Source organism: Podarcis cretensis, assembly GCF_951804945.1.
Source record: "Podarcis cretensis genome assembly, chromosome: 16".
NCBI classification, from domain to species: Eukaryota; Metazoa; Chordata; class Lepidosauria; order Squamata; family Lacertidae; genus Podarcis; species Podarcis cretensis.
Genome location: NC_137186.1, coordinates 5,129,463 through 5,153,355, shown reverse-complemented (window position 1 = coordinate 5,153,355; position 23,893 = coordinate 5,129,463). Strand labels below are relative to the sequence as shown.

General features: G+C 49.2%; 2 protein-coding genes and 1 long non-coding RNA gene across 10 annotated transcripts in view; 2 read left to right on the top strand and 1 right to left on the bottom strand.

Moving 5' to 3' along the window:
* The window catches only part of ZNF687 (zinc finger protein 687), a 36,169-nt gene extending 28,385 nt beyond the window's left edge, over positions 1-7,784 (bottom strand). Inside the window, exon 1 of the mRNA XM_079957908.1 lies at positions 7,541-7,784. Coding sequence (XP_079814034.1) covers positions 7,541-7,769 — 229 coding nt within the window. The 5' untranslated portion in view covers positions 7,770-7,784. The remainder of the gene's footprint in view (positions 1-7,540) is intronic.
* On the top strand, positions 2,496-4,157 carry LOC307205485. The gene is made up of 2 exons (XR_013834025.1): positions 2,496-2,952; positions 3,988-4,157. It is a non-coding gene; the product is annotated as an uncharacterized lncRNA (long non-coding RNA).
* A 321-nt stretch (positions 7,785-8,105) lies between the features above and the next one.
* Positions 8,106-22,427, top strand: LOC307205650 (uncharacterized protein). Of its 8 annotated transcripts, XM_079958309.1 has the most exons (9): positions 8,712-8,887; positions 12,523-12,781; positions 14,096-14,193; positions 14,288-14,464; positions 14,905-15,054; positions 15,956-16,078; positions 17,879-17,989; positions 19,866-19,983; positions 21,421-22,427. In XM_079958309.1, exons 2-9 carry the CDS (start codon positions 12,574-12,576, stop codon positions 21,453-21,455), a joined length of 1,020 nt encoding a protein of 339 aa, XP_079814435.1. In that variant the 5' UTR covers positions 8,712-8,887; positions 12,523-12,573; the 3' UTR covers positions 21,456-22,427. The 8 variants fall into 8 exon arrangements, with proteins under 8 accessions (XP_079814442.1, XP_079814439.1, XP_079814440.1 ...); XM_079958316.1 differs by lacking the exons at positions 8,712-8,887; positions 12,523-12,781 and adding an exon at positions 8,106-8,208 and having other exon boundaries at positions 21,421-22,424; XM_079958313.1 differs by lacking the exons at positions 8,712-8,887; positions 12,523-12,781 and adding an exon at positions 8,316-8,452 and having other exon boundaries at positions 14,096-14,464; positions 21,421-22,424.
* Positions 22,428-23,893: the final 1,466 nt, after the last annotated feature.

Below are 23,893 nucleotides of genomic sequence, written 5' to 3'. Positions count from 1 at the left end.
GGTGAAACGAGCTGAGACAAAGGCACATTTGGCAAACCCTCACTGTGATCAACTCCTGCCCAGAAACCTACGTCCTCACTGTGGAAGGACGTGTGGATCCAGAATTAGCCTCCACAGTCACTTATGGACACACTGCTAAAACTGTGTTCATGGAAGACAATCTGACTCGATCACGAGTGATCGCCACAACCACCCTGTGAGGTAGGTTGGGCTGAGAGTTAATGACTGGTCCAAGGCTACACACAGTGAGTTTTGTGGCCGAGTGGGGATTTGAACGCTGGTCTCTCCCAGTTCCCTAGTCTCTAGCCATTACACCACACACTGGGCCTCTATGTTAGGGGAGAAAACTCCCATCAGCCCCAGGCAGCAGGGGGCTGGTGGGAGTTGTAGTTCAAGACATCTGGAGGGCGCCAGGGCTAGCTAATTCTTCCAGTTGCCTTGGAAGGCTGAGCAATCCTGTAATCCAGTGGTTCTCAACCTGTGGGTCCCCAGATGTTGTTGGACTACAACTCCCATCATCCCTGAGCCCTGGTCTTGCTAGCTAGGGGTGATGGGAGTTGTAGTTCAACAACATCTGGGGACCCACAGGTTGAGAAAGGCTGCAATCATTCACAGTGACCTTTTCATGCACACACAAATACATGCACTATTTGGATGTTCTGAGCACACTGCAAAATCAGAACAAGTTCAGATTAAAAGCAAGCAACTGACACAGGTTATTGTCCCAACAACAATAAACCAAGGAAATCAAAGTAATGTTAAGAGTGTGTGCACACATGTGGTGTGTGTGTATGTGTGTGAGAGAGAAAATCACTTAGAGAAACAAACCTAGCCACCTCCCTTTTCAGAAGCTACCTTGGGGTGGGGGTTAATGCAGAAAAGAACCCACCAGGCCCAGCCATTTGAGATTCCAGCAGGATATCTAAAGACCTATCAAGGAAAATCAGCATCTAAAAAATCAGGGGCTGTGAAAGGAAAGGGGTATTCTTCCAAGCCAGCGCCTCCGATAGCCGGACCTCCTCTTAAAGATTTTAGGTTTAAATACAGGCATTGTTGGGTTAAATGCGGGACAACTACCCACCCAAAAGGAAGCATTGTCATCGCAAATTAGCTTCCATTCTTCTCCTGAATGAAAGGGGGGGGGCTTACTCTAATGCAGAACAAAAAAAATTCCTTCCAGTAGCACCTTAAAGACCAACTAAGTTAGTTCTTGGTATGAGCTTTCGTGTGCATGCACACTTCTTCAGATAAGAATATATGTGCATTCTAATAAGAATATATTGCATTCTAATGCAGAGAATGCAATATATATCCAGAAGGCAGCTTCTAACAAGGCTTCCTTTCGGCCTTTTGAGTTTGTTGGGGAAAGGGAAGGCTTTGTGTTGCTTCCCACCCCACCTGCTAGGAACAGCTGCACAGCATGGGCCCCAACTCCCGTGGGGCGCATGTGCACAGTGGGGCTCTGGTGCTGAGCATGGAGAGTATGTAGCAGCTGGCCCAAGGCACAGGAGGAAGGCAGACCAGGGTGGTTCCCCAGAGACTCCAATTTCCTCCCTCCTTCACCCCCTATATGAGGCCAATAAAAATCCCCCCTTGCTCATTCTGACTGTAAGCTCCTTATGGACAGAGACCTAATGCCCTTTTGTCGTTGCTGTTGCTGCAGTTGTTTGCACTCAAGTTACACGTGTGCGGGACGCGGGATGAGCTCCCTGTGCTCGGTCCCTGCTCCTGCCAACCTAGCAGTTCAACAGCACGTCAAAGTGCAAGTAGATGAATAGGTACCACTCCAGAGGGAAGGTAAACGGCGTTTCCGTGCGCTCCTCTGGTTCACCAGAAGCGGCTTAGTCATGCTGGCCACATGACCCACAAGTTGTACGTCGGCTCCCTCGGCCAGTAAAGCGAGATGAGTGCTGCAACCCCAGAGTTGGCCACGACTGGACCTAATGGTCAGGGGTCCCTTTACCTTTACCTACACATGTGCAATAAAACCACACAGGCAGCTGCCTCAGACCACATCAGACCATTGGCCCACCTAGCTCAAGAGGTGTCTACACTGACTGGCAGTAGTTCTTGAGGGTTTCAGGCAGGAAGCCTCTCCACAGCACTCCTTGGAAATGCCTTCAGGGACTGGAACTTCTGCAAGCAAAGGCCAATGCTCCATCACTGTGCTACTGTCCTTCCCCAAAGATTCCAGTAAGCTTCCAGTCCTCGTGGTTCTGAAGAAAGGACTTGTTTAAACAGGGACACATGAAGCTGCCTTTTACTGAGTCAGACCTATCCCAGTATAGTCTACACTGACTGGCAGTGGGTCCCCAGGATTTCAAACAAGGAGTCTCTTCCAACCCAGCCTGGAGACGTCTTTGGAGATTGAGCCTGAGTCCTTCTGCAATCGAAGCAGGTACACTACCACCAAGCTTACTCCAGAGGGAAGGGTAAACGTGCCAACGATGGAAATAGGTTCCCCCCCTCTCCCCCTCTTTTTAAAAAGAATTTAAACACACAACCAACACCGATCGCCCGGCCCGAGAGGCAGCGACGGACGGACAAGCCCAGCTTTTTTCATCTCCTCAGCTCGCAAAGCAAGACGCAACACCCCAGGCAAGGCTTGGGGAATGGACAAAAAACAACAAACAAGGCCTGAGACGGAGGCCTGGCAAGGAGGCCGCTGTGCCAACCTCAGCCCTGGCTGCAAAAAGGGGCAGAGTCAGAGGCGGGGAAAGCCATTCTGCAAGAGCTTTGCAGCGCACGGGATCGGCTGGAAAGAGCTACAAAACCTGTTAGGATTCATCCTGTCATCTTAGTCTCTCCCTTGGCATTTTGGGAGTGGAGAGGAGTTTTCAGGGGGGTGGAGGCTGTTTTAAAGATCACTGCAACTCAGGAGACAACCTGGGATGCCCATTTCTGCTCCTGGGCGTTTGAGGCCGAGCTCCTGAGATGAAGGCCTCAGCTCAGGTAAAATGTCCCGCGTTCAAGCCCTGGCATTGTTGGGCAAGATCCATGCCAGAAACCCTGGAGAGGCACTGCCAGCCAGTGTAGGCTGCCTGAGCTAGGAGGACTAACAATTGAAAGCCGGCCATTCATTCACAACCCTGAAGACTAAAATCTTACTTCATCTTCAAGAGAAGCCCTGCATGTAGAAGTCTATGAGTTCGATCCCAGTGGCATCTGCAGCAGGACTTCCTTAACCTCTGGAGACGCTGGTTGCTAGGGCTAATGGGATTTGGGAGTCCCAACAACACTGAGCGGAGGGGCACAAAAGCAGTTTCCTACCCCCAATATAGAAGGCAGCCAGGGTGTGCTGAAGGGCACACTTGAAGATTATTCAGATCAGTGATCTTCAACCGTGGTCCCCAGATGTTGTTGGGACTACCATTCCCATCATCTCTGGCTATGAGGGCCAGACATGATGGGAGTTGTAGTCCGACAAGGTAGACGGACCCTGATTTAGATGATTGTTTATTATTCATTTCGACAATTTACGTATATCCCGCTTGAATACAGTCGTCTCCAGGAAGCTCATGGCAATGAAGCCAAAACAAGTTAAAACTATGAAAACCAGAGTTTGATTAAAAAGCCTGCCACAATTTTAAAAAGTCTTATGTTAGTGCCGGAGGTTCACCGGGTTGAAGAGGGCCTGTCTAAAGGGAGTTCCACAAAATCACTGCGCTGAATGCACGGCTCCTGGGAGGCACCCAAGTAATGGGGACCACAAGCAGTGACTCCCCTCAGAGATTGATCAAAAGCATCAGGAGGTCCTAATATAAATGCTGTTTAGGGCAAGCAGACCCCCACCCCCTATTTCCAACCACCAAACCCCACACCTCTAAGGGAGGCGGAAGAGGCAGCTGAGATCGGACAGCTCCCAAATCAACACACTCTGCTGCCCAGGGCTCAAAATCTGTACTCTGGTGGTTCAATCTAGAACCCACCTTTTCCATTCCCTCCTTTGCCCCTGCACCCCCAACCTGAACCGTTTTAATATTTCAGATTAAAAACCCGTCTGCTGTGGCCTTCAGCTGAAGTCTGGCATGTGATTAAATTCCAGTTGTCTTTAAGAGACTTAAGCCTCGACCATCTGCTAACTTCCACGGAGACACCCAAGTGGCGAAGGAAAGGAAAGCCAGGATAAGTGCAATTTTTAAAGGGAGAAAACAGAATTTTTTTTTAAAAAAATGGCAGGCTTGGTGTTGCGTTTCAAGGGTCTCAACATTAGCATAGCGGGCAGAGAGAAGGGAACCTGTGGAGCTTTAAAAATCCACATTATCTGGCTAGCATCTGCTCTCAGGGCCAACGCAACAAACAAGGCCAGGATACGAAACAAGGAGAACCACGTGACAACGCCTGTCCCTGACTGATGTGATGGAAAGTCACATAGCAAAAAATCCCTGAAAGCAGAAAGTTAGCATCTCAAGGAGGAGCCTTGCTTTCTTCCTGACATGCGAGCTATCTTTTGGGTTCTTGGTTCCCAGCCCCCTCCACCCTGCCATTTTCATTGCTGTTGAGTTTGCATTTCAGTTCCTGAATGTCAGCACCCATGCTCTGATCAGGAAATTACGGCACCCATTTAAAGCATACACAAACCCGCTGGGAATTTGGGACACAGAATTAATGGTGTCCAACGCAACTCAAAAACATTGATGACCAAATTGGCATCAATTTCAGAGACCTAGTGGGAAGTTTGAGAAGATCTCCAGTCCTCCAGATGTTGCTGAAATGGCCAGACTAATAGCCATTGGGATTTGGGGGAGACTGACAACACCTGGAGCGCCACGGGTCCCCCAGACCCTGACGTAGCGCAAAACCACAATTTAGGGAAGATTTTCCTGCTTTTCCTCCAGGATTTATTTTCAGTTTGGAGGTAGAAGGAGGGTTCTGCCTACTCAACAGCCTACAAACACAAACTGCAAACAGGCAAACAACAACAACCCGATATTTATTTACGCGAGGAATTGATTTATTTTTCAGGTTTTAGGTATCAGTTGGCTGGTGGTGAGATACAGAATTCAATAAGGGGTGATGGCAAACCTCTCAAGATTTCTTCTCTTCCACCTCCACGAAATCTTGGGAGAAGGAAGTCTCACCCCCTCACAAAAACACCCCATCACAACTGTTGTGTATCTTCGGAGGAAATTTTTTTCTTTCACCCAACCCCCAACCTTGAGAGAATGAAGTTGTTCACCCCACTCAATAAACAATATGTTTTATATATAACTGTGTGTGGCAATATTAAAATTTTGCTGTGATTTTTTTTGGGAGAGGGCAGAGAAGAGAAGGGATCTGGAAGTTGCTCTCCACCCCCTTTTACTCTCCCAGGGTTGCTTTTTTCTACTTTTGCTGTGGGGGGCAGGGTTGAAGAGAAGGAATAAAATAGTTTAACTTATTTAAAGGAGTTAAAATCTGGCATTGCTCTCTCAAGTCTACTCCACTCCCCTAAAATGTTTATTTATCCTGGGACCTTCTGCATGCAAAGTGTGTGGTCTATCACTAACCTATGCACCCCCCTCAATTTCTTTAATATATACAGGGAGGGAGAAATTACAGGTCCCTCCTCCATATTCCTTTACTACGCCTTCAGATCAGGACTGAGCTGCACCCTTCTCCCTATTTTGCCCCCCGCAACCCCATTTCATTTTTATGTTGAGATACTCTATATCAGTGGTGTCCATACTTTTTTCAAAGAGGGCCAGATTTGATGAAGTGAAGGGCCATGAGGGCCAACCAAAGTTGTTGAGCTTTTTTTAGGGTTGAAGTTGTTCAGGATTTTTTAGGATTTTACCCCAGGAAATAAACAGTCACAGGGGCCAGATTAGGCCCCCAAAACGGACTTTGGACTTGCCTGCTCTAGATGCATTTTTGGAAGGGGGGAGGAAGAAGCAGTATCCCTCCCCAAAACCTCAGATTGTCCCTGCCTTCTCAGAGGAGAATTGAGATGGACTCCCTTCTCCCCCTGATTTTTTAGATCTCACCTCGCCAGTGTGAAGGGGAGCACCAATCTCCCCACGCTGCTCTCAATATCATTTTCATGCCCAGCTCCACCATCCCATTTTGAGATCTCTCCCACCCCCCAGCTTTTTCAGGAGGGAGCACCCCATCTTCTTTCCCTCTCAAAGCAAAACTCAGATGCCCCCATCTCCTCCAGTCTGAGAACCTCCCCACTCCTTGCAGTTCCAGCTTTCTGTTAAGATACATGGATTTTTGGAGTTGGGGGGGGGGGGGACAACACCCATCTCCCTCCTCCCCTCCCCCAAATCTGCTTGACCTCTCAAAAGCAATATTGAAACGGACCCTTCCACCCATCGTGAGCACCTTTCCACCCCAAGTTTGTTTTCGTTGAGTAGGAAACATAAGAAAACACCACCCTCTTCTCCACTTCCTCCTCTTTCAAAACAGGACCGAAGTGGACCAGCCCCACTCCATTTTGAGGTGTCCCCCCCCCAAGGATCTATTTACACCGAGATGCACTGAAGGAGGTGAACCACCATGTTATTCTGCCTTCCCTCTACTGCCGCCCCAGAGGGCTTTGTTGGGGGGTCACCCCTTCCCACAGTTTAAGTCTTCAGCCCCCCCCAAAAAAAATCCATCCCATATTGGGGGGGTTGCTCTTTTCCTCTATATTTTGCAGGAGGGAGGAGGAACCCCACTCCACACACCCTATTTCCGACCCCCTCAAAGCAGGACTGGTAATGCCCCCCCAAAATACCAGAACCTCCCCAGTTTATTTATGTTACTATCCACTGAAGGATGAAAACCACCAGCCTGTGCTGCATCTCCCCCCACTTGTAACCCCCAGAGAAGCAACCTTGGTGGGGGGGGGTCACCCCTTCCCTCATTTTAAGTCTTCAGCCCCCCCCCCCCAAAATCCATCCCATATTGGGGGGGGGTTGCTCTTTTCCTCTATATTTTGCAGGAGGGAGGAGGAAGAACCCCCCCTCCACACACCCAATTTCCTACCCCCTCAAAGCAGGACTGAAATGCCCCCCCAAAAAAAATACCAGAACCTCCCCAGTTTATTTAAGCTAATATCCACTGAAGGATGAAAACCACCAGCCGGTCCTGCATCTCCCCCCACTTGTAACCCCCAGAGAAGCAACCTTGGTGGGGGGGTCACCCATACCCACAGTTTAAGTCTTCAGCCCCCCCCCCAAAAAAAATCCATCCCATATTGGGGGGGGTTGCTCTTTTCCTCTATATTTTGCAGGAGGGAGGAGGAAGAACCCCCACTCCACACACCCAATTTCCTACCCCCTCAAAGCAGGACTGAAATGCCCCCCCAAAAAATACCAGAACCTCCCCAGTTTATTTATGAGGACCCCCCCCATCCATGAGGAGCCCCCCCCCATCCATTTATGCTGAGATACTCCCCCTCCCAGACCCTCCTTCCCATTACTCCCCCACGACCCCATCAATGCAGAAGCCCCCCCCCCATTTTGAGGTGCCCCCCCTAAATCTCCCTCCGCGCCCCCACCCCTTTAATGGAGGCCTGGCGGGCGGGGCCTGGCGAGGCCCCACCCCCTTAAAGGGGAAGGCCTTTCGGGCCTACCTGCTCGGCTCCGGCTCCCGGGAGCGGCCTGGCGTCGCGTCCGTCTCGGAGAGGGGCAGCTCGCCCAGCGGCTCCTCAGGCTCCCCGCCAGGCCCCTCTCCCGACTGCGGGGCGACCTCCGCCTCCTCGGCCGCTTCCTGCTTCTCCGCTCCGGCCCGGCCCCGGGTCCCCTCATTGGCGAGGCCGCTTGCCGCTCTGAGGATGACCTCCCGGCTGCCTGGCGCTCCATTGGGCGAACGGGACGTCGGTCAAGGAAGACTCCCGGTCTCCTCGCCCGCCATTGGGCGAAGGGGGCTATCAGTCAAAGGCGACGTTCCGCCTTCGCCGAACTCGTTCCTCGTCGGAGGCGTTCCGCTCGCTGGGCAGCCCTACTGGCTGCGCGGCCTGCCGCTCAAGTGGTTCGCGCCCTCCTCATCCGCTCTCTACTTGGTGCTTTGCCAAGCCGAGCCAGGAGGAGAGATGTAGCCAGCTGGGGTAGCCTCCCTTCGGCCAGCGTCTATTGGCTAAGGCATCTATCATTCTCCGAGATATCCAACTAACTATTGGCTAGGGCTGCTTGCCACTCAGCTGGGCGCCAAACAAGCCTTTCTATTGGCTGCGAGCCTTCAGGGAGGCTCGGCTTTAATTTAATTCGCTGGACACCTGAGGGAGTACAGAAACGGCAGCAGGTGCCCATTTGCTGAGGCGGCGCGTCTCAGACAAGACCCTCCCACCTATTAGTATTCGGCATGGAGATGGGCGGGGCTTGCAGGGGGCGGGAACTAGCGCCTCACGCTCTACCTTCTAATTGGCTGTCCTTCGTGCCTTTTAAAACGAACAAACCAACCACCAGCGCTTAGGCTTATTGGGGGAAATCCGTGTCACTCAAATGAGTTGCCCCCGCCTCAGGCTTCTCACCTCATTCTCCTATTGGTAGGCCACTTCTTGGAAGGCGGGCCGTATTCTTGCCATTCAAAATAATGACTGAGCCCTCTAATAGTCGCACGCGCGAAGGAACGACGAAGAGCTGGGTGGCGATTGGCCAAAGCAAACGTCCGTCCAAACGCTCCTCGCAGGAGGGAGAACGAAGGGAAATCAACAGTGCCGCAAGGGATTCTGGGATAGTGGCCTTTAAATGGAGACGCGCAAAGGAGTCTGGGGGAGGGAGGGAAAAGTGGCCAAAAGGTCTGTGAGTGAAGCATTCTGGGGGAGTGGCGCAAGGGATTCTGGGTAATAATGGAAAATTTGAACCCAGGGCCTGACAAATTGATTTTTTTTACATCTGGATCAAACCTTCCAGCTTTGGTCTTGCGCCTTCACAACTGCAAACTCCACTGAGGACATGTTGTTATTTAATATTAATTAATGGTATTACAACCTAATTTTTTTATTGTTATTAATAATGTTTCTACCATGGTTGGTAGGGACACCTATAGCCTGGAATGTGTTGCTGAGCTATAACTCCCAGTGGTCAGCATGGCACAGACCTGCTGGGAGTTGTAGCGCAGCAACAATGGAAGTGCCTAGAGTCCTTGCCCACTACCCAGGTAGTGTGGTTGCTGACCTTGAGCCAGACATCCTGGAGAGTGAAGTCAAATGGGCCTTAGAAAGCACTGCAAATAACAAGGCCAGTGGAAGTGATGGTATTCCAGCTGAACTATTTAAAATTTTAAAAGATGATGCTGTTAAGGTGCTACACTCAATATGCCAGCAAGTTTGGAAAACTCAGCAGTGGCCAGAAGATTGGAGAAGATCAGTCTACATCCCAATCCCAAAGAAGGGCAGTGCCAAAGAATGCTCCAACTATCGCACAATTGCACTAATTTCTCACGCTAGCAAGGTTATGCTTAAAATTCTACAAGGAAGGCTCAAGCAGTATGTGGACCGAGAACTCCCAGAAGTGCAAGCTGGATTTAGAAGAGGCAGAGGAACCAGAGACCAAATTGCAAACATGCGCTGGATTATGGAGAAAGCTAGAGAGTTCCAGAAAGACATTTACTTCTGCTTCATTGACTATGCAAAAGCCTTTGACTGTGTCGACCATGGCAAACTATGGCAAGTTCTTAAAGAAATGGGAGTGCCTGATCACCTCATCTGTCTCCTGAGAAATCTCTATGTGGGACAAGAAGCTACAGTTAGAACTGGATATGGAACAACTGACTGGTTCAAAATTGGGAAAGGAGTACGACAAGGCTGCATTTTGTCTCCCTGCTTATTTAACTTATATGCAGAATTCATCATGCGAAAGGCTGGGCTGGATGAATCCCTAGCTGGAATTAAGATTGCCGGAAGAAATATCAACAACCTCAGATATGCAGATGACACAACCTTGATGGCAGAAAGTGAGGAGGAATTAAAGAACCTTTTATTGAGGGTGAAAGAGGAGAGTGCAAAATATGGTCTGAAGCTCAACATCAAAAAAACGAAGATCATGGCTACTGGTCCCATCACCTCCTGGCAAATAGAAGGGGAAGAAATGGAGGCAGTGAGAGATTTTACTTTCTTGGGCTCCATGATCACTGCAGATGGTGACAGCAGCCACGAAATTAAAAGACGCCTGCTCCTTGGGAGAAGGGCAATGACAGGCCTAGACAGCATCTTGAGAAGTAGAGACATCACCTTGCCAACAAAGGTCCGTATAGTTAAAGCTATGGTTTTCCCAGTAGTGATGTATGGAAGTGAGAGCTGGACCATAAAGAAGGCTGATCGCCGAAGAATTGATGCTTTTGAATTATGGTGCTGGAGGAGACTCTTGAGAGTCCCATGGACTGCAAGAAGATCAAACCTCTCCATTCTGAAGGAAATCAGCCCTGAGTGCTCACTGGAAGGACAGATTGTGAAGCTGAGGCTCCAGTACTTTGGCCACCTCATGAGAAGAGAAGACTCCCTGGAAAAGACCCTGATGTTGGGAAAGATGGAGGGCACAAGGAGAAGGGGGCGACAGAGGACGAGATGGTTGGATAGTGTTTTCGAGGTTACCAGCATGAGTCTGACCAAGCTGCGGGGGGCAGTGGAGGACAGGAGTGCCTGGCGTTCTCTGGTCCATGGGGTCACGAAGAGTCGGACGCGACTAAACGACTAAACAACAACAACAAGAGTCCTTGCCTGTTGTCTTTGTCCATGGAGTTTTCTTGGCAGGGATACTGGAGTGGCTTGCCAGTTCCTCCTCCAGGTGGATCACGTTTGGTCAAAACTCTCCACTATGACCTGTCCATCTTGGGTGGCCCTGCATGGCATAGCTCATAGCTTCTCTGAGTTATTCAAGCCCCTTCGCCACGGCAAGGCAGTGATCCGTGGTTTTTTCTTGGGAGAAAAGCAATGACAAACCTAGACAGCATCTTAAAAAGCAGAGACACCAACAAAGGTCCGTATAGTTAAAGCTCTGGTTTTCCCAGTAGTGATGTATAGAAGTGAGAGCTGGACCATAAAGAAGGCTGATCGCCGAAGAATGGATGCTTTTGAATTCTGGTGCTGGAGGAGACTCTTGAGAGTCCCATGGACTGCAAGAAGATCAAACCTCTCCATTCTGAAGGAAATCAGCCCTGAGTGCTTACTGGAAGGACAGATCCTGAAGCTGAGGCTCCAATATTTTGGCCACCTCATGAGAAGAGAAGATGTCCTGGAAAAGACCCTGATGTTGGGGAAGATGGAGGGCACAAGGAGAAGGGGACGACGGAGGACGAGATGGCGGGACAGTGTTCTCGAAGAGACCAGCATGAGTTTGACCAAACTGCGGGAGGCAGTGGAAGACAGGAGTGCCTGGCGTGCTCTGGTCCAGGGGGTCACAAAGAGTCGGACACGACTAAACGACTAAACAACAACAACAGGGTCCTTGCCTAGGGAACTTTCCAAAGAGGAATATGACAGGAAGAGCCTCTGACTGCGTATGCTCTGTACATTTAAAGCACCCTCCCCCAAAATCCTGGGAATGGTATTTGACAGAGCTACATGCTCAGCAAAATTTTAGTCCTCAGGGTTCTGTGGTAAACAAAATCTGCCCTTATTCTCTTATGGGGGACACTAATAACCCTTATAGAGTCCTTTGTAGGTTCTCCATCGGTAGGAGAAAATAACAGAGGCTAACCAGAGAATATTGAGAAGCAAAGCAGCTAGTAAGCCTGATCTTTATGGATCTGTTGCAACAGGGTGCTCCCCTCTCACGCAGGAAAGGAGGAGGACCCCGAACCAAGGTGTGCCTGCCCTTATAGACATTTTAAATTCCCTGCCCTGGAGCTCAAGACCACCCCTCCATACAACATACATCACCGAAGGGATGTAACCCAAGACCACCACCCCAGATACATCATACCTACATTTCAGAGAAGGCAGTCTACAGCAGAAATCTGAGTGTGTTGCTTATCTCGTCTGTCAGGTTATCTGATAATGCCTTATCTGATTGCCTTTCCTGGTAGTTTGGCCATTTATTTGAGATGGTGATTACCCACTTCCGGAGACAACGGGTAGGTTCCCTCACCTCCCTCCCTCCTTGCAGAGAAATTTGGTTAGTTTGGGAGTCAAAATGGTTTCAGGACTGTCTTCCTGTGCTGCTCCAGACATGTGGTCCACATATCTGTGTACGTGCTTGGTTGGTACATTTATGAACATTTATTATATACAAAAGGGATGCGGGTGGCTCTGTGGGTTAAACCACAGAGCCTAGGACTTGCCAATCAGAAGGTCGGCAGTTCGAATCCCTGCGACGGGGTGAACTCCCGTTGCTCGGTCCCTGGTCCTGCCAACCTAGCAGTTCAAAAGCATGTCAAAGTGCAAGTAGATAAATAGGTACCACTCCGGCGGGAAGGTAAACGGTGTTTCCGTGCGCTGCTGTGTTTTGCCAGAAGCGGCTTAGTCATGCTGGCCACATGACCCGGAAGCTGTACGCCGGCTCCCTTGGCCAATAAAGTGAGATGAGCGCCGCAACCCCAGAGTCAGCCACGACTGGACCTAATGGTCAGGGTCCCTTTACCTGTTATATATAAATGACCTTAAATTTTTCATTTCAGTTCTGATATAGGAAGCTTCCGAGTCAGACCACTGGTTGTCTGTCTACCTCTATGCGGCTCAAGACAGTATATCTAAGACCTCAAAATTCCTATCACAACAGCGACCAACAAGTTAAAGCATGCAGCGTCCTCAAGGCCTCCCCGTTGCCTTTCATCCGGGAGTCATTGTCCTTTGTCCTCCCTCCCTGCCAAGGGGAGCCAAGTGATTTTCATCTCCCGCCGTCCACTTCTCCATCGCTGCCCTGTCGCTGCGACTGGGGTGCACCAGCTTGTAAACAATCTTGCTTTTATGCGCCTCCGAAATCAGTCTCTTTCCACCCCGCTGCCCTGCCCGAGACCCAAGGCCTTTCGCTTGGATGTTTTCCGAGCCGATCGAGTGATGCGGCGGTTTCTCCCGAAAACAGGGCCTCGTCTGTGCCTCGGTCTGCTCCGTTTTCAAGAGCGAGGTTATCGGGGGAGCCTCGGCCTCTCTTTCAAAAGGGCCTTTTCTTCCCGGCATGTCAGGTGGTGGAACCTGAGAGAGTCGGCCGCAAGCCAGAAGGCTTTTGGCTGGAGGAACGAAGTCTCCTTTCCTCGGTCACCCCCACCACCACCCCCCGACTTCTGCCGCCTCTCAGAGGGCTCCTGGAATAAAGGGTTGACTATCCTTTAAAGTGTAGATCAGAACATCCGCAAAACACGAGGTTGCCATCTTTTATTGCGTGCTTTTGAATGACAGCGGGGGGGAAATTCAGCAGCAGGTCACATCCTGCTGAATGTAAGGATTAGGGGGGAGAGGCTTCACCAGATGAATATCGGCCTGTTACACGGCAGCCACGCTGGGGAGGAAGCTGCAGTAGTTGCAGTTCCACCTGTCACTTTATTGAAGGTAATTTCTTTAAAAAAAACAGCACAGCAATCTGTGCTCTTGAAGTAAGAAGCAAAGAATTGTAGCGTTGGAAGGGGCCCCCAAGAGGTCATCCAGCCCAACCCCCCTGCAATGCCTCTTGCTTGCCTGGATGAGGGATGGAGGGGCATGTGTATGTGTGTACTCGAACAGAGGAGACATATAGACAGACTGCCTTACATTGAGTCGGACCATTGCGGTCCATATAGCTCAATATTGTCCACACTGGCTGGCAGCAGCTTTCCAGGGTTTGGGGCAAGGGGGTTGTCCAAGTCCCAACTCGAGACGCCAGAGATCAAACCAGGGGTGTTCTGCATGCAAAGCCGGGGATCTGCCACAGAGGGATACAGCCGTCCCCTTCAAAATAGGCTTAAGATTCTAGTCCTCATGGTTAAAGGTATTCACAGTATTGCACTCTACACTAGAGTCCAAGCAAGGCATGAAAAAAGAAGTGTGTCTACCAGAGCATGAGCAGAGTGTGCCCACATTTTCTCACTAGGAGATTGGGTTTCCCAGCCGGGGTTCCTTTTTAACCGTAAAATACGATGAAGGTTCATTTCAAATGCTTGTCCTACTCAGAACGCACCCATTGAAATTAAGGGAAGTTGCAGGGGTTGGTCTAGATGTCCCTTAGGGTTCCCCTCTAGATCCAGAATTCTGTGACTAACTTAGATCCATTGATTTCAGGGTGTCTCCTCCCGCTTTGCCTGGATGCAACCCTCAGCCTACAAGTGGAAACAGAACTAGCCCTACGGAAAAGACCTTTGCACCTTGCTGGGCGGCAGGTATTTGGGGGCAGAAGGTGGGGAGAGGCGGCAAAAATTTATTCCGTGCCCCCACGAGAGCTTGGATGCGCACAGAGGGGCTATTGTTTGGCAGGGCTGTGTGCCAGGCAGCCGAGACTTTATAAGAGCTTCCCGCTGGCATCTCACATGCCTACGAAGAAGCCAAAGTCTGGATCCGTTCAGCCCTGCTGTCGGGGAAGAGAAAATGGTGAGTGAGGACAAGAAACCCGAATCGTGGCCGGCGGGGCTGCACCTCAAGAGCCCACCCTACGTAAGTAGTTCACTTTAGAAGTGAGTGGGGGGAAGGCCACCTCATTTTTTAAACTCCCCATTGGGTCTCCCGTTCCTTTAACTGCTGCTCAGCAGGCAGGAGTCCATCAGGGGAAGCTCTTTCCAGCCTTGTGTGGTTGGCGTGCGCAGTGGCGGGGAGAGAAGCTGCACTGGTGGGATTTCTGCCTGCTGCCTTGCTAGGGGGTGGGGTTGAAACGCCCAGAGTGGGAATGCGTACGGTTATCGACCTGCCAATTTTTTTAAATCTTTGGGGCTCCAGCGCGACGAGAGCACCCTTAAGCATGTGCAGAGTGCAAATGCGGAAACAGGCTGACATGTCGCAGATTTTAGAAAAGGGATTTCAGGTGCTGCTAGATGCCATCACCCTATTTTTCTTTCTTTCTCTCTCTCTTCTCACCCCCTTCCCCATTTTTTGTTCAGACTCTCCACTCCAGCCTTGAGCTGGCAGAGCCTCCTGTCGCCTCGAACCGCAAGCTGGTGATTCTGATGGTGGGCGCTGTCTCAGCTCTCAGCATCAGCATCGTGGGAGTCCTGCTGGCCACCTACCTCGGGCGGGCGGACTGCGTCCAGGTACGATACGATACCATAATCTTTATTGTCATTGTCCCATACAGAACAACGAAATTGAAAAAAACCTATATCAGACATTCAAAAGCCAACAAGCCTGCTATCCCAGCTATCGCAGCCTGGTTAACCCCCTAAAAATACCCCATAATTAAATACAATACAGTGGTACCTCAGGTTACAGACTCCACTAACCCAGAAATAGTACCTCGGGTTAAGAACTTTGCTTCAGGATGAGAACAGCAATTGTGTGATGGCGGTGCAGCAGCAGAGGGAGGCCCCATTAGCTAAAGTGGTACCTCAGATTAAGAACAGTTTCAGGTTAAGAACAGACCTCCAGAACTAATTAAGTTTGTAACCAGAGGCACCACCATATACTCCCACAGAGTCTACCTTACACTGCGTTTAAAACCAAAATAGCATTTGGGTAGAAACTGTTTCTCAGGTGGCTAGTCCTAGTCTTTATAACCCTGGACCTTCTTCCAGAAGGCAGAAGCTGAAAGAGATCATTTCCGGGGTGCGCACTATCCTGCGCTATCTCTGCAGCTTTCTTATGGCACCTGGAAGCGTAGATTTGATCCAAGGTGCGAAAAGTGCACCCAATTATTCTCTCCGCAGTCTTTACAACCCTGGACAGCATTGTTTTTTCCCTGGCTGTGCAGCTCCCAAACCACACACACAGACCATAAGTTAATACACTCTCAACAGTACAATGGTAGAATTCCATCAACAGGTCCTTTGAGAGATTATTACGGAGGACAGGCGATGATGGAGACAGCGCCTGCCTTCTGCTTTCATCGGTGGAAGTCCTGGTGGTCTAAATCCCGCACGTTCTGCCTTCCGCCACCTTCAGCCAGGGCAGCAACATTTCAATCTTTCCCCCCCCCCCCGCTTCCTTTCTTGGCAGAGAGACGCCTTCAGCTTTCTCCCTCCCCAAGTCAACGTCCAGAACGAAGCGTCTCTCTTGTTGGCGCTCAGCGAACTGGGCGAACAAGGCGTGGCTCCAGGGATCACCTGCGACTTGAGAAACGTGAGTTGCAGAATTGCCAGTAGGGCCAGAATTAGTGTCGCAAGAGGCTATGGGGACAGTGTTGCTGTTTTTCTCTCCCAATGGGGTCTCCTTAAGTTGTCCTGTAAGTGCGTTAGCAGTCACTGAACCGCACTAAGGTGGATTTAAGAACATAGAAAGCTGCTTTGAGTCAGTCCGGTGGTGGATCTATCTACAACGACTGACAGCAGCTGCCCAGGGCTTCAGGTAGGGAGGTTTTTCTGGAGATACTGGCGATTGGACCGGGAACCTCTTGCATGCCAAGCAAATATGCCAGCTCTTTCACTGAGCTACTGCCATTCCCCTAAGTGTGTGTGTGTGTGTGTGTGTGTGTGTGAGAGAGAGAGAGAGAGAGAGAGAGAGAGAGAGAGAGAGAGAGAAAGTATTGTCTGGGTAAGCAGCTTTGCAAGGTCTCTCTAAGTTTGTTGTTGTTGTTTAGTCGTTTAGTCGTGTCCGACTCTTTGTGACCCCCTGGACCAGAGCACGCCAGGCACGCCTGTCTTCCACTGCCTCCCGCAGTGTGCTCAAACTCATGCTGGTAGCCTCAAGAACACTATCCAACCATCTCATCCTCTGTCGTCCCCTTCTTCTTGTGCCCTCCATCTTTCCCAACATCAGGGTCTTTTCCAGGGAGTCTTCTCTTCTCATGAGGTGGCCAAAGTACTGGAGCCTCAGCTTCAGGATCTGCCCTTCCAGTGAGCACTCAGGGCTGATTTCCTTCAGAATGGAGAGGTAGATCTTCTTGCAGTCCATGGGACTCTCAAGAGTCTCCTCCAGCACCATAATTCAAAAGCATCCATTCTTTGGCGATCAGCCTTCTTTATGGCCCAGCTCTCACTTCCATACATCACTACTGGGAAAACCACAGCTTTCACTATACGGACCTTTGTTGGTGTCTCTGCTTTTTAAGATGCTGTCTAGGTTTGTCATTGCTTTTCTCCCAAGAAGCAGGTGTCTTTTAATTTCATGTCTGCTGTCACCATCTGCAGTGATCATGGAACCCAAGAAAGTAAAATCTCTCACTGCCTCCATTTCTTCTCCTTCTATTTGCCAGGAGGTGATGGAACCAGTTGCCATGATCTTTGTTTTTTTGATGTTGAGCTTCAGACCATATTTTGCGCTCTCCTCTTTCACCCTCATTAAAAGGTTCTTTAATTCCTCCTCACTTTCTGCCATCAAGGTTGTGTCATCTGCATATCTGAGGTTGTTGATCTTTCTTCAGGCGATCTTAATCTGGCTAGGGATTCATCCAGCCCAGCCTTTCACATGATGAATTCTGCATATAAGTTAAATAAGCAGGGAGACAATATACAGCCTTGTCGTACTCCTTTCCCAATTTTGAACCAATCAGTTATTCAATATCCAGTTCTAACTGTAGCTTCTTGTCCCACATAAAGATTTCTCAGGAGACAGATGAGGTGATCAGGCACTCCCATTTCTTTAAGAACTTGACATAGTTTGCTGTGATCTCTAAGTTTTAAGGTATCCAAAGTGCATTAGAGTTAATTAGACCACCCTGAGGTTCTCTTAAGAGCATGGGAGTATCTCCTTTATTTATTTGAAATGTATAGCCTACATTAACGTAACACCATTAAAAAGAGAGAGCTGAGAACACGAATAACCTTTGCAAAATGGATCGGAGATGTAGCAGAAACAATAGCCAGCTGAACGACCCGAGTGCCGTAAAATCAGACCTGGGGACAGGGGGGAGTGTGGGATTCAGGGTTTGGGGGCTTCCTCTGCAAGATGCTACCTCTCTGCCCCCTCTCTCTCCCCCCACAGCACTTGATGGTGTACCATGGCCAGCCAGAAGGGTGTGTGGCCCGAAAGATGGAGGTGTCCGAACCACTACCCTCCTGCCAGGAACTGGAGGCGTACTTCCAAGCTGTCTTGGTGAGGATCGGCAGGTGTCCTGGGGGCAGTTCTAGGCACACAGGGCATGTGGCTTGGAGTTACGGCCCTTACCCTGAAAGCAAAGCAAGATCCTAGTCCTCAGTGTTTTGAGGACAGGGCTGATTTGAACAGGAACAGAGGGAACTGCCTTATAGCAAAGGTCCATCTTGGGAAACTGAACCCAGGACCATCTGTTTTCGAGGCATCGGCTCTGCCGCTGAGCTGCGGCCCTTTCCTTAAAAGTAATTCTAAGATTCCGGTCCTCATGGTTCTGAAAGAAACGCTGACATATAATTAAATGCAGCATCTCAAAACAACGCAAACATGGGTCATCCCCTGCCTTTGAACTGTTCTTTTAGACATAATTAATGCAAACATGATCAGTAGCAGTTTGTTATTTTATACATAAATACATTTTTTACTTTATAGATTTTTATCCTTATGGAAACTTGTTGAATAGTAATTCGGTAATAGTTATCTGGTTTTATGTATACGGTTTTAACTGTACGGTTTTATGTGTTACTGCTGGAAACTGCTCTGATTCCCCCCCCCCCCCTTGAACGAATATCAGTATACAACTGTTGTTATATAAACTAACAAATGATACCAGCCGGTTAAAAGCGATTCAACAGCACAGACCCTGTGCATGTTTGCTCTGAAGCAAGCCCCACTTGTTCAAAGATTTTTACTACCAGGTAAACAGGCCTAGCGGGGGTTGCAGGCTTAGAGCTATTTCATCTGACAACAGACTGCAGTTTAACTAAAAAGGTGCCAACTAAGAGCCAGAAAAAGGGGATAACTCATCCTTCAAGGTTTATTTTGGGTGGGGGTTAGGGATCCGAAGAGCCTTGCTTCCAGCTTCAAGACTTGTGGACTGGGGTCTCCTTCTTCAGATGCATGAAGTATCATCTTGAGTTGCAAATACAACACCCACAGGTGCTCAGAGGGCTGGTTGTGGCTGTGAAGTCAGAAGGAAGTTTGCAGCACGTTTAAGGACAAGTATACCTAACAGTTAAGTAGCAAGGTTGGAGCAGCTAAACCAAAACGGTAAAAAAACACTAAAGTCAATAAGCAGGGAGTCCCAGAGATCGGTGCTGTCCTATTAAAGGACTGAGAGTGTGTGTGAATACAGAAACAGCAAGGATTCTGTGTGTACAGAAATAGAAGCAGGAGAGAACACACACCCAGAGGAAGAATGGTTGGTGAAAATCTTGGAATACGCAGAGATGGCAAAATTGACGGCACTGATAAAAGATACAAATGTAGAATGTTTTAAAGAAGACTGATGGGACGCGGGTGGCGCTGTGGGTTAAACCACAGAGCCTAGGACTTGCCGATCAAAAGGTTGGCGGTTCAAATCCCCGCAATGGGGTGAGCTCCCAGTGCTCGGTCCCTGCTCCTGCCCACCTAGCAGTTTGAAAGCACCTCAAAGTGCAAGTAGATAAATAGGTACCCCTCCAGCGGGAAGGAAATGGCGTTTCCATGTGCTGCTCTGGTTCGCCAGAAGCGGCTTAGTCATGCTGGCCACATGACCTGGAAGCTGTATGCTGGCTCCCTCGGCCAATAAAGCGAGATGAGCGTCGCAACCCAAGTTGGCCACAACTGGACCTAATGGACCCTTTACCTTTTTAAAGAAGACTGAAAACCATTTCAAGTTTTTATAAAAAGTGACTTCCCGTATGTGAAGACCACAGCGGGGATTGAAGTGTAAGAAAACAGCAGAATATATTAGGAAACACATTAGAAATTCGGTAAGATGGAACCTTAAAATGCAATTGTACGTAACTTGAGTTATATTGAGAGCATGAAGCGAAAACATTGTATGGAGCAGTTGTCAAACCTGCTTTTGCCGGCTCTATTTCTTGTCCTGTTGCAGAAAAATGCCACGCTGGGAATCACCTCGGAGGTGCAGATCGTGGGGACTGCATCGCTGGGCAGCCTCACCACCCTGCTGTGTAGCAACAAGCCCACCTACCTGGTCAACAGTTTTGCACGTAAGTAGGGCGGAAAGCAGGGACGCGGGTGGCGCTGTGGGTTAAACCACAGAGCCTAGGACTTGCCAATCAGAAGGTCGGAGGTTCGAATCCCCGTGATGAGGTGAGCTCCCGTTGCTCGGTCCCTGCTCCTGCCAACCTAGCAGTTCGAAAGAACTTTAAAAAGTGCAAGTAGATAAATAGGTACCACTCCAGCGGAAAGGTAAACGGTGTTTCCGTGTGCTGCTCTGGTTTGCCAGAAGCGGCTTAGTCATGCTGGCCACATGACCTGGAAGCTGTATGCCGGCTCCCTCGGCCAATAAAGCGAGATGAGCGCCGCAATCCCAGAGTCGGTCACGACTGGACCTAATGGTCAGGGGTCCCTTTACCTTTACCTAGGGTGGAAAGCTGCCGCTGGAGTGGACTGTACAGACCGTACCTCTGTCAGAGGGGTGGGGGAAAGACAGAGAGAGGTCTGTATATCTGATTTAGGAGCGAGAAGCAAGATTTGAACTAGAAGTCCCAGCAGCAACCCTGGCCACTGGGCCAATGCTTGCTAGGGCTGATGGGAGTTGTAGTTCGGCAACAGCTGGAGGGCCGAAGGTTCCCCATACAGTGGTTCTCAACCTGTGGGTCCCCAGATGTTGTTGGACTACAACTCCCATCATCCCTGAGTTCTGGCCTTGCTAGCTAGGGGTGATGGGAGTTGTAGTTCAACAACATCTGGGGTTCCACAGGTTGAGAAAAGCTGGTAGAGATGCCCAGATCTCTCTCTCCCAGTACAAATCCGACCAATGTAGTTTGTAAATGCCAAATTTTTGACGATGCCAAAAGTTCCTCTAGTCCAAGGAAGGCTAATCCCTGGTTTGGGGAGCCAGTTTGCACATACACACCCAAAAGAATTTGGATCAAGATTTAAAAAATGATTAAAGTAGACGCAGGATTGCACACAGAAGCCTTCTGGCATCAAAGGCGCCCTTTAGTTGGAAAAGGGAGAGTTTACGTCACAAGAGCCCTTTGGCAGAACAGGGTCTAGCATCGCACACTAACACAACAGGGGATGCATTTCCTAATAGACAGGACTTGTTGAGCCCACCTCTTCTTTAAAAATACAGTGGTGCCTCGCAAGACGAAAAGAATCCGTTCCGCGATTCTCTTCGTCTAGCGGTTTTTTCGTCTTGTGAAGCAAGCCCATTGACGGCTTAGCGGATTAGCGCTATTAGCGGCTTATCGGCTTAGTGGATCAGCTGATAAGCGGCTTAGAAAAAGGGGGGGGGGAGGGAAAAAAAGTCGGAAAAACTCGCAAGACATCTCGTCTTGCGAAGCAAGCCCATAGGGAAATTCGTTTTGCGAAGCGCCTCCAAAACGGAAAACCCTTTCGTCTTGCGGGTTTTCAGTCTTGCGAGGCGTTCGTCTTGCGGGGCACCACTGTATTTTATTTCCCCCATTTCTTTGCAGCTTCTCCAAGGCACACCATGAGCAGACTTGCTTAAAAGAAGTCGGGAAGTTGTGCAGACCAGCAATCAAAATCTCCTCTTGCCTCCTCCCTGCAAAACCCCCAAGACAAAGGACCTCGCCTGAACCTGTCACTATTGATTTCCCCCATATAGGAAAGTATGAGGGGAGGGGGCCGAGACCCTGTTTCACTGCAGCTCAAGTTTGTATGTGATTTCCCCCCCCCCTGCAACTCCTTGTCATAACCAAATCATTAGCAATAACAAGAAAAATGATAAAAAAACTGAAAGGGTGTTTGTGTGTCCGTTTCATGCTAGAGGGTTTTGAAAAGGCGAACTTGAGGAGCAGCGTTGGGACAACGCAGACACAATTCTGCACTGGCACGGACCGCGATATTAAATTTCCTGAGAATCTGAGCAAAATGCAACACAAGGCAGCCCAGCCTCCCTTATTCAATGTGGCATGTGCCCTCTGGCGGGAGAAAGAATCATTGCATCACACAGAAATCTACCCTTTGTTTCCATCACCCAGCCAAGCAGCCCCTCTTGCCGGGGACTTTATCTCAAATATTAAATATCTTCCTGCACTTGCCAATTTGTGGCCCTCTGCCCGGTCATTTGCATGATATTTGCATAAACCTCTTGTGCTCTGCATCGCTGCTAATTTGCCGCTTGACAGCCGAGGGTCCCCAAGTTGGCTGCTTTCGGTGTTTCCTGCAGAAGCACAGCTGCCTCACCAGAACATCTGGGCTCATCAGCTAAGGAAGTTTTGCAGGAGCAGCAGTACCCATCGGCTATGAAAATGATGGAGTTTTCTGCACTTGCCCAGCTGCAGAAAACTTCCCTGGCCTCCAGTAAAATTAAAACAAGCTTAGTTTTTTTAATCCATTTAGGCTATTTATATACTGCTTCATCACAAGTGTCTCAAAGCTCTGATTTCATAGAAACAGAGAACTGAAGAGTTGGGGGTCATTTGGTCCATCGTCCAGCAATGAAGGCGAGGAGCATCCACCAGCTTCTGAGTCGGTTCCACTGTTGCCAACAGCTCAGTTTCCTGCTTGGCAGGAGGTTGGACTCGATGGCCCTTGTGGTCTCTTCCAACTCTATGATTCTTGCTGTTAGAAAATTCTCCCTGATGTTTAGCCAGAATCTTATTTCTTGTCATTTGAATCCACTGCCTTCACTCCTTCCCTCTGGATCCGAGCATTAAATGTATATTTCCCTCTCTCACAAACCAGGGTTCCTGGCTTACACTAAAGATTCCAAGATATGTATATATAAAAAGTTTATGCAAATGTCTCCTGAGGCTAAGTTTCTGGGGTACTTAGGTTCCTTGGGGCACTGACTTATCCTGGTTAGTTTCTGAAGCGCTCTAGGAAGTTCCGACCAAATTTTTTGCAATCTGCTAAAAGTTTCCCTCATTGCACAAACCAGGAATGCGGACTTATGCTCTGCTCAGTTTCAAAACAAGGCAACTTCAGACATGGGTTACGAGGCTGGCTTGTTTAACTAACCACTCGGCTGCGAACCATGATTCCTGCCAGAGCCCTGTGCAACAGAATAAGTCGGCTTTCTATGAAAGGAAGCTGATCTTAGGTTCTGCTTGCCTTCTGACTTCACAGGACCTTGAACCCTTGGCTTTGCCCCTGCTCAGCTAGAATGTGGCATCCTTGCATTGGCAGCTGGTACCTGTCGGGTCAAAGGAAGCTGCCCATCTCCTTAAAATAAGATTCTAGTTAAATAGGAATGAAAGCAGCTAACATTTGGGGCTCAACACTTTTTTTAAAAAGGGGGGAAAGAGGGATTTTCCTTGGAGAGTGACTCAGTCATTTAAAAGCACCAGATGGCAAAATTCAATTTTTCAGACCGCATGATATAATTTTGATACTGGCTGCTGGGAAGTATTTGTTGGGAAGGAGTTTATGAACCCATTCATGGCTATGGTAGACATTCAGCCATAAGGACTAAAAGGCCTCGGCTCCCATCAAGTCATGTAATCCAAATCCATCCAAACTGATGGCCGTTTTTTGTAATGAGGTTCGTAGTTGAATGGTTTAGAATTGTAAGCCTTCAGGTAGGGACTGACTTATTCTCCATGTACGTAAGACAGTCTGGAAGCCTCTTTGGCGGAAGAGAGGGGTGCAAATAAATACATACAAAAACTGCAAGCCCCGTAAAAAACTCCGCAACTCATCACATATTTATATAAATCTACACACAGAATACACTTGGGATGCTGCGTGTGGTTCGAATCACCTCGCCTCAAAAATGATACTGTAGAGCTCTTAAAGGTCCAGAAAAGGGCCACCGAAATGATCTAGGGGAGTGGAGTGACCCCCCCCCATGAGGAAGGTTTGCGGCCTTTGAAAGAAAGGGCAGGGCAGAGGAGACGCAACAAACTGTGGCAAAGGCAGAGAGAAGCTTTTCTCTCTCACAGTGCAAGCTGTCAAACTGAGTCAAAAGGCAGCCGATTCAGG

Coding starts and splice junctions, on each gene's coding strand:
- LOC307205650 (XM_079958309.1), top strand. CDS start 12,574: ATGCGGCTCAAGACAGTATATCTAAGACCTCAAAATTCCTATCACAAC. Junction 15,055..15,955: donor GGCGGGCGGACTGCGTCCAG/GTACGATACGAT, acceptor CTTTCTTGGCAG/AGAGACGCCTTCAGCTTTCT. Junction 17,990..19,865: donor CGTACTTCCAAGCTGTCTTG/GTGAGGATCGGC, acceptor GTCCTGTTGCAG/AAAAATGCCACGCTGGGAAT.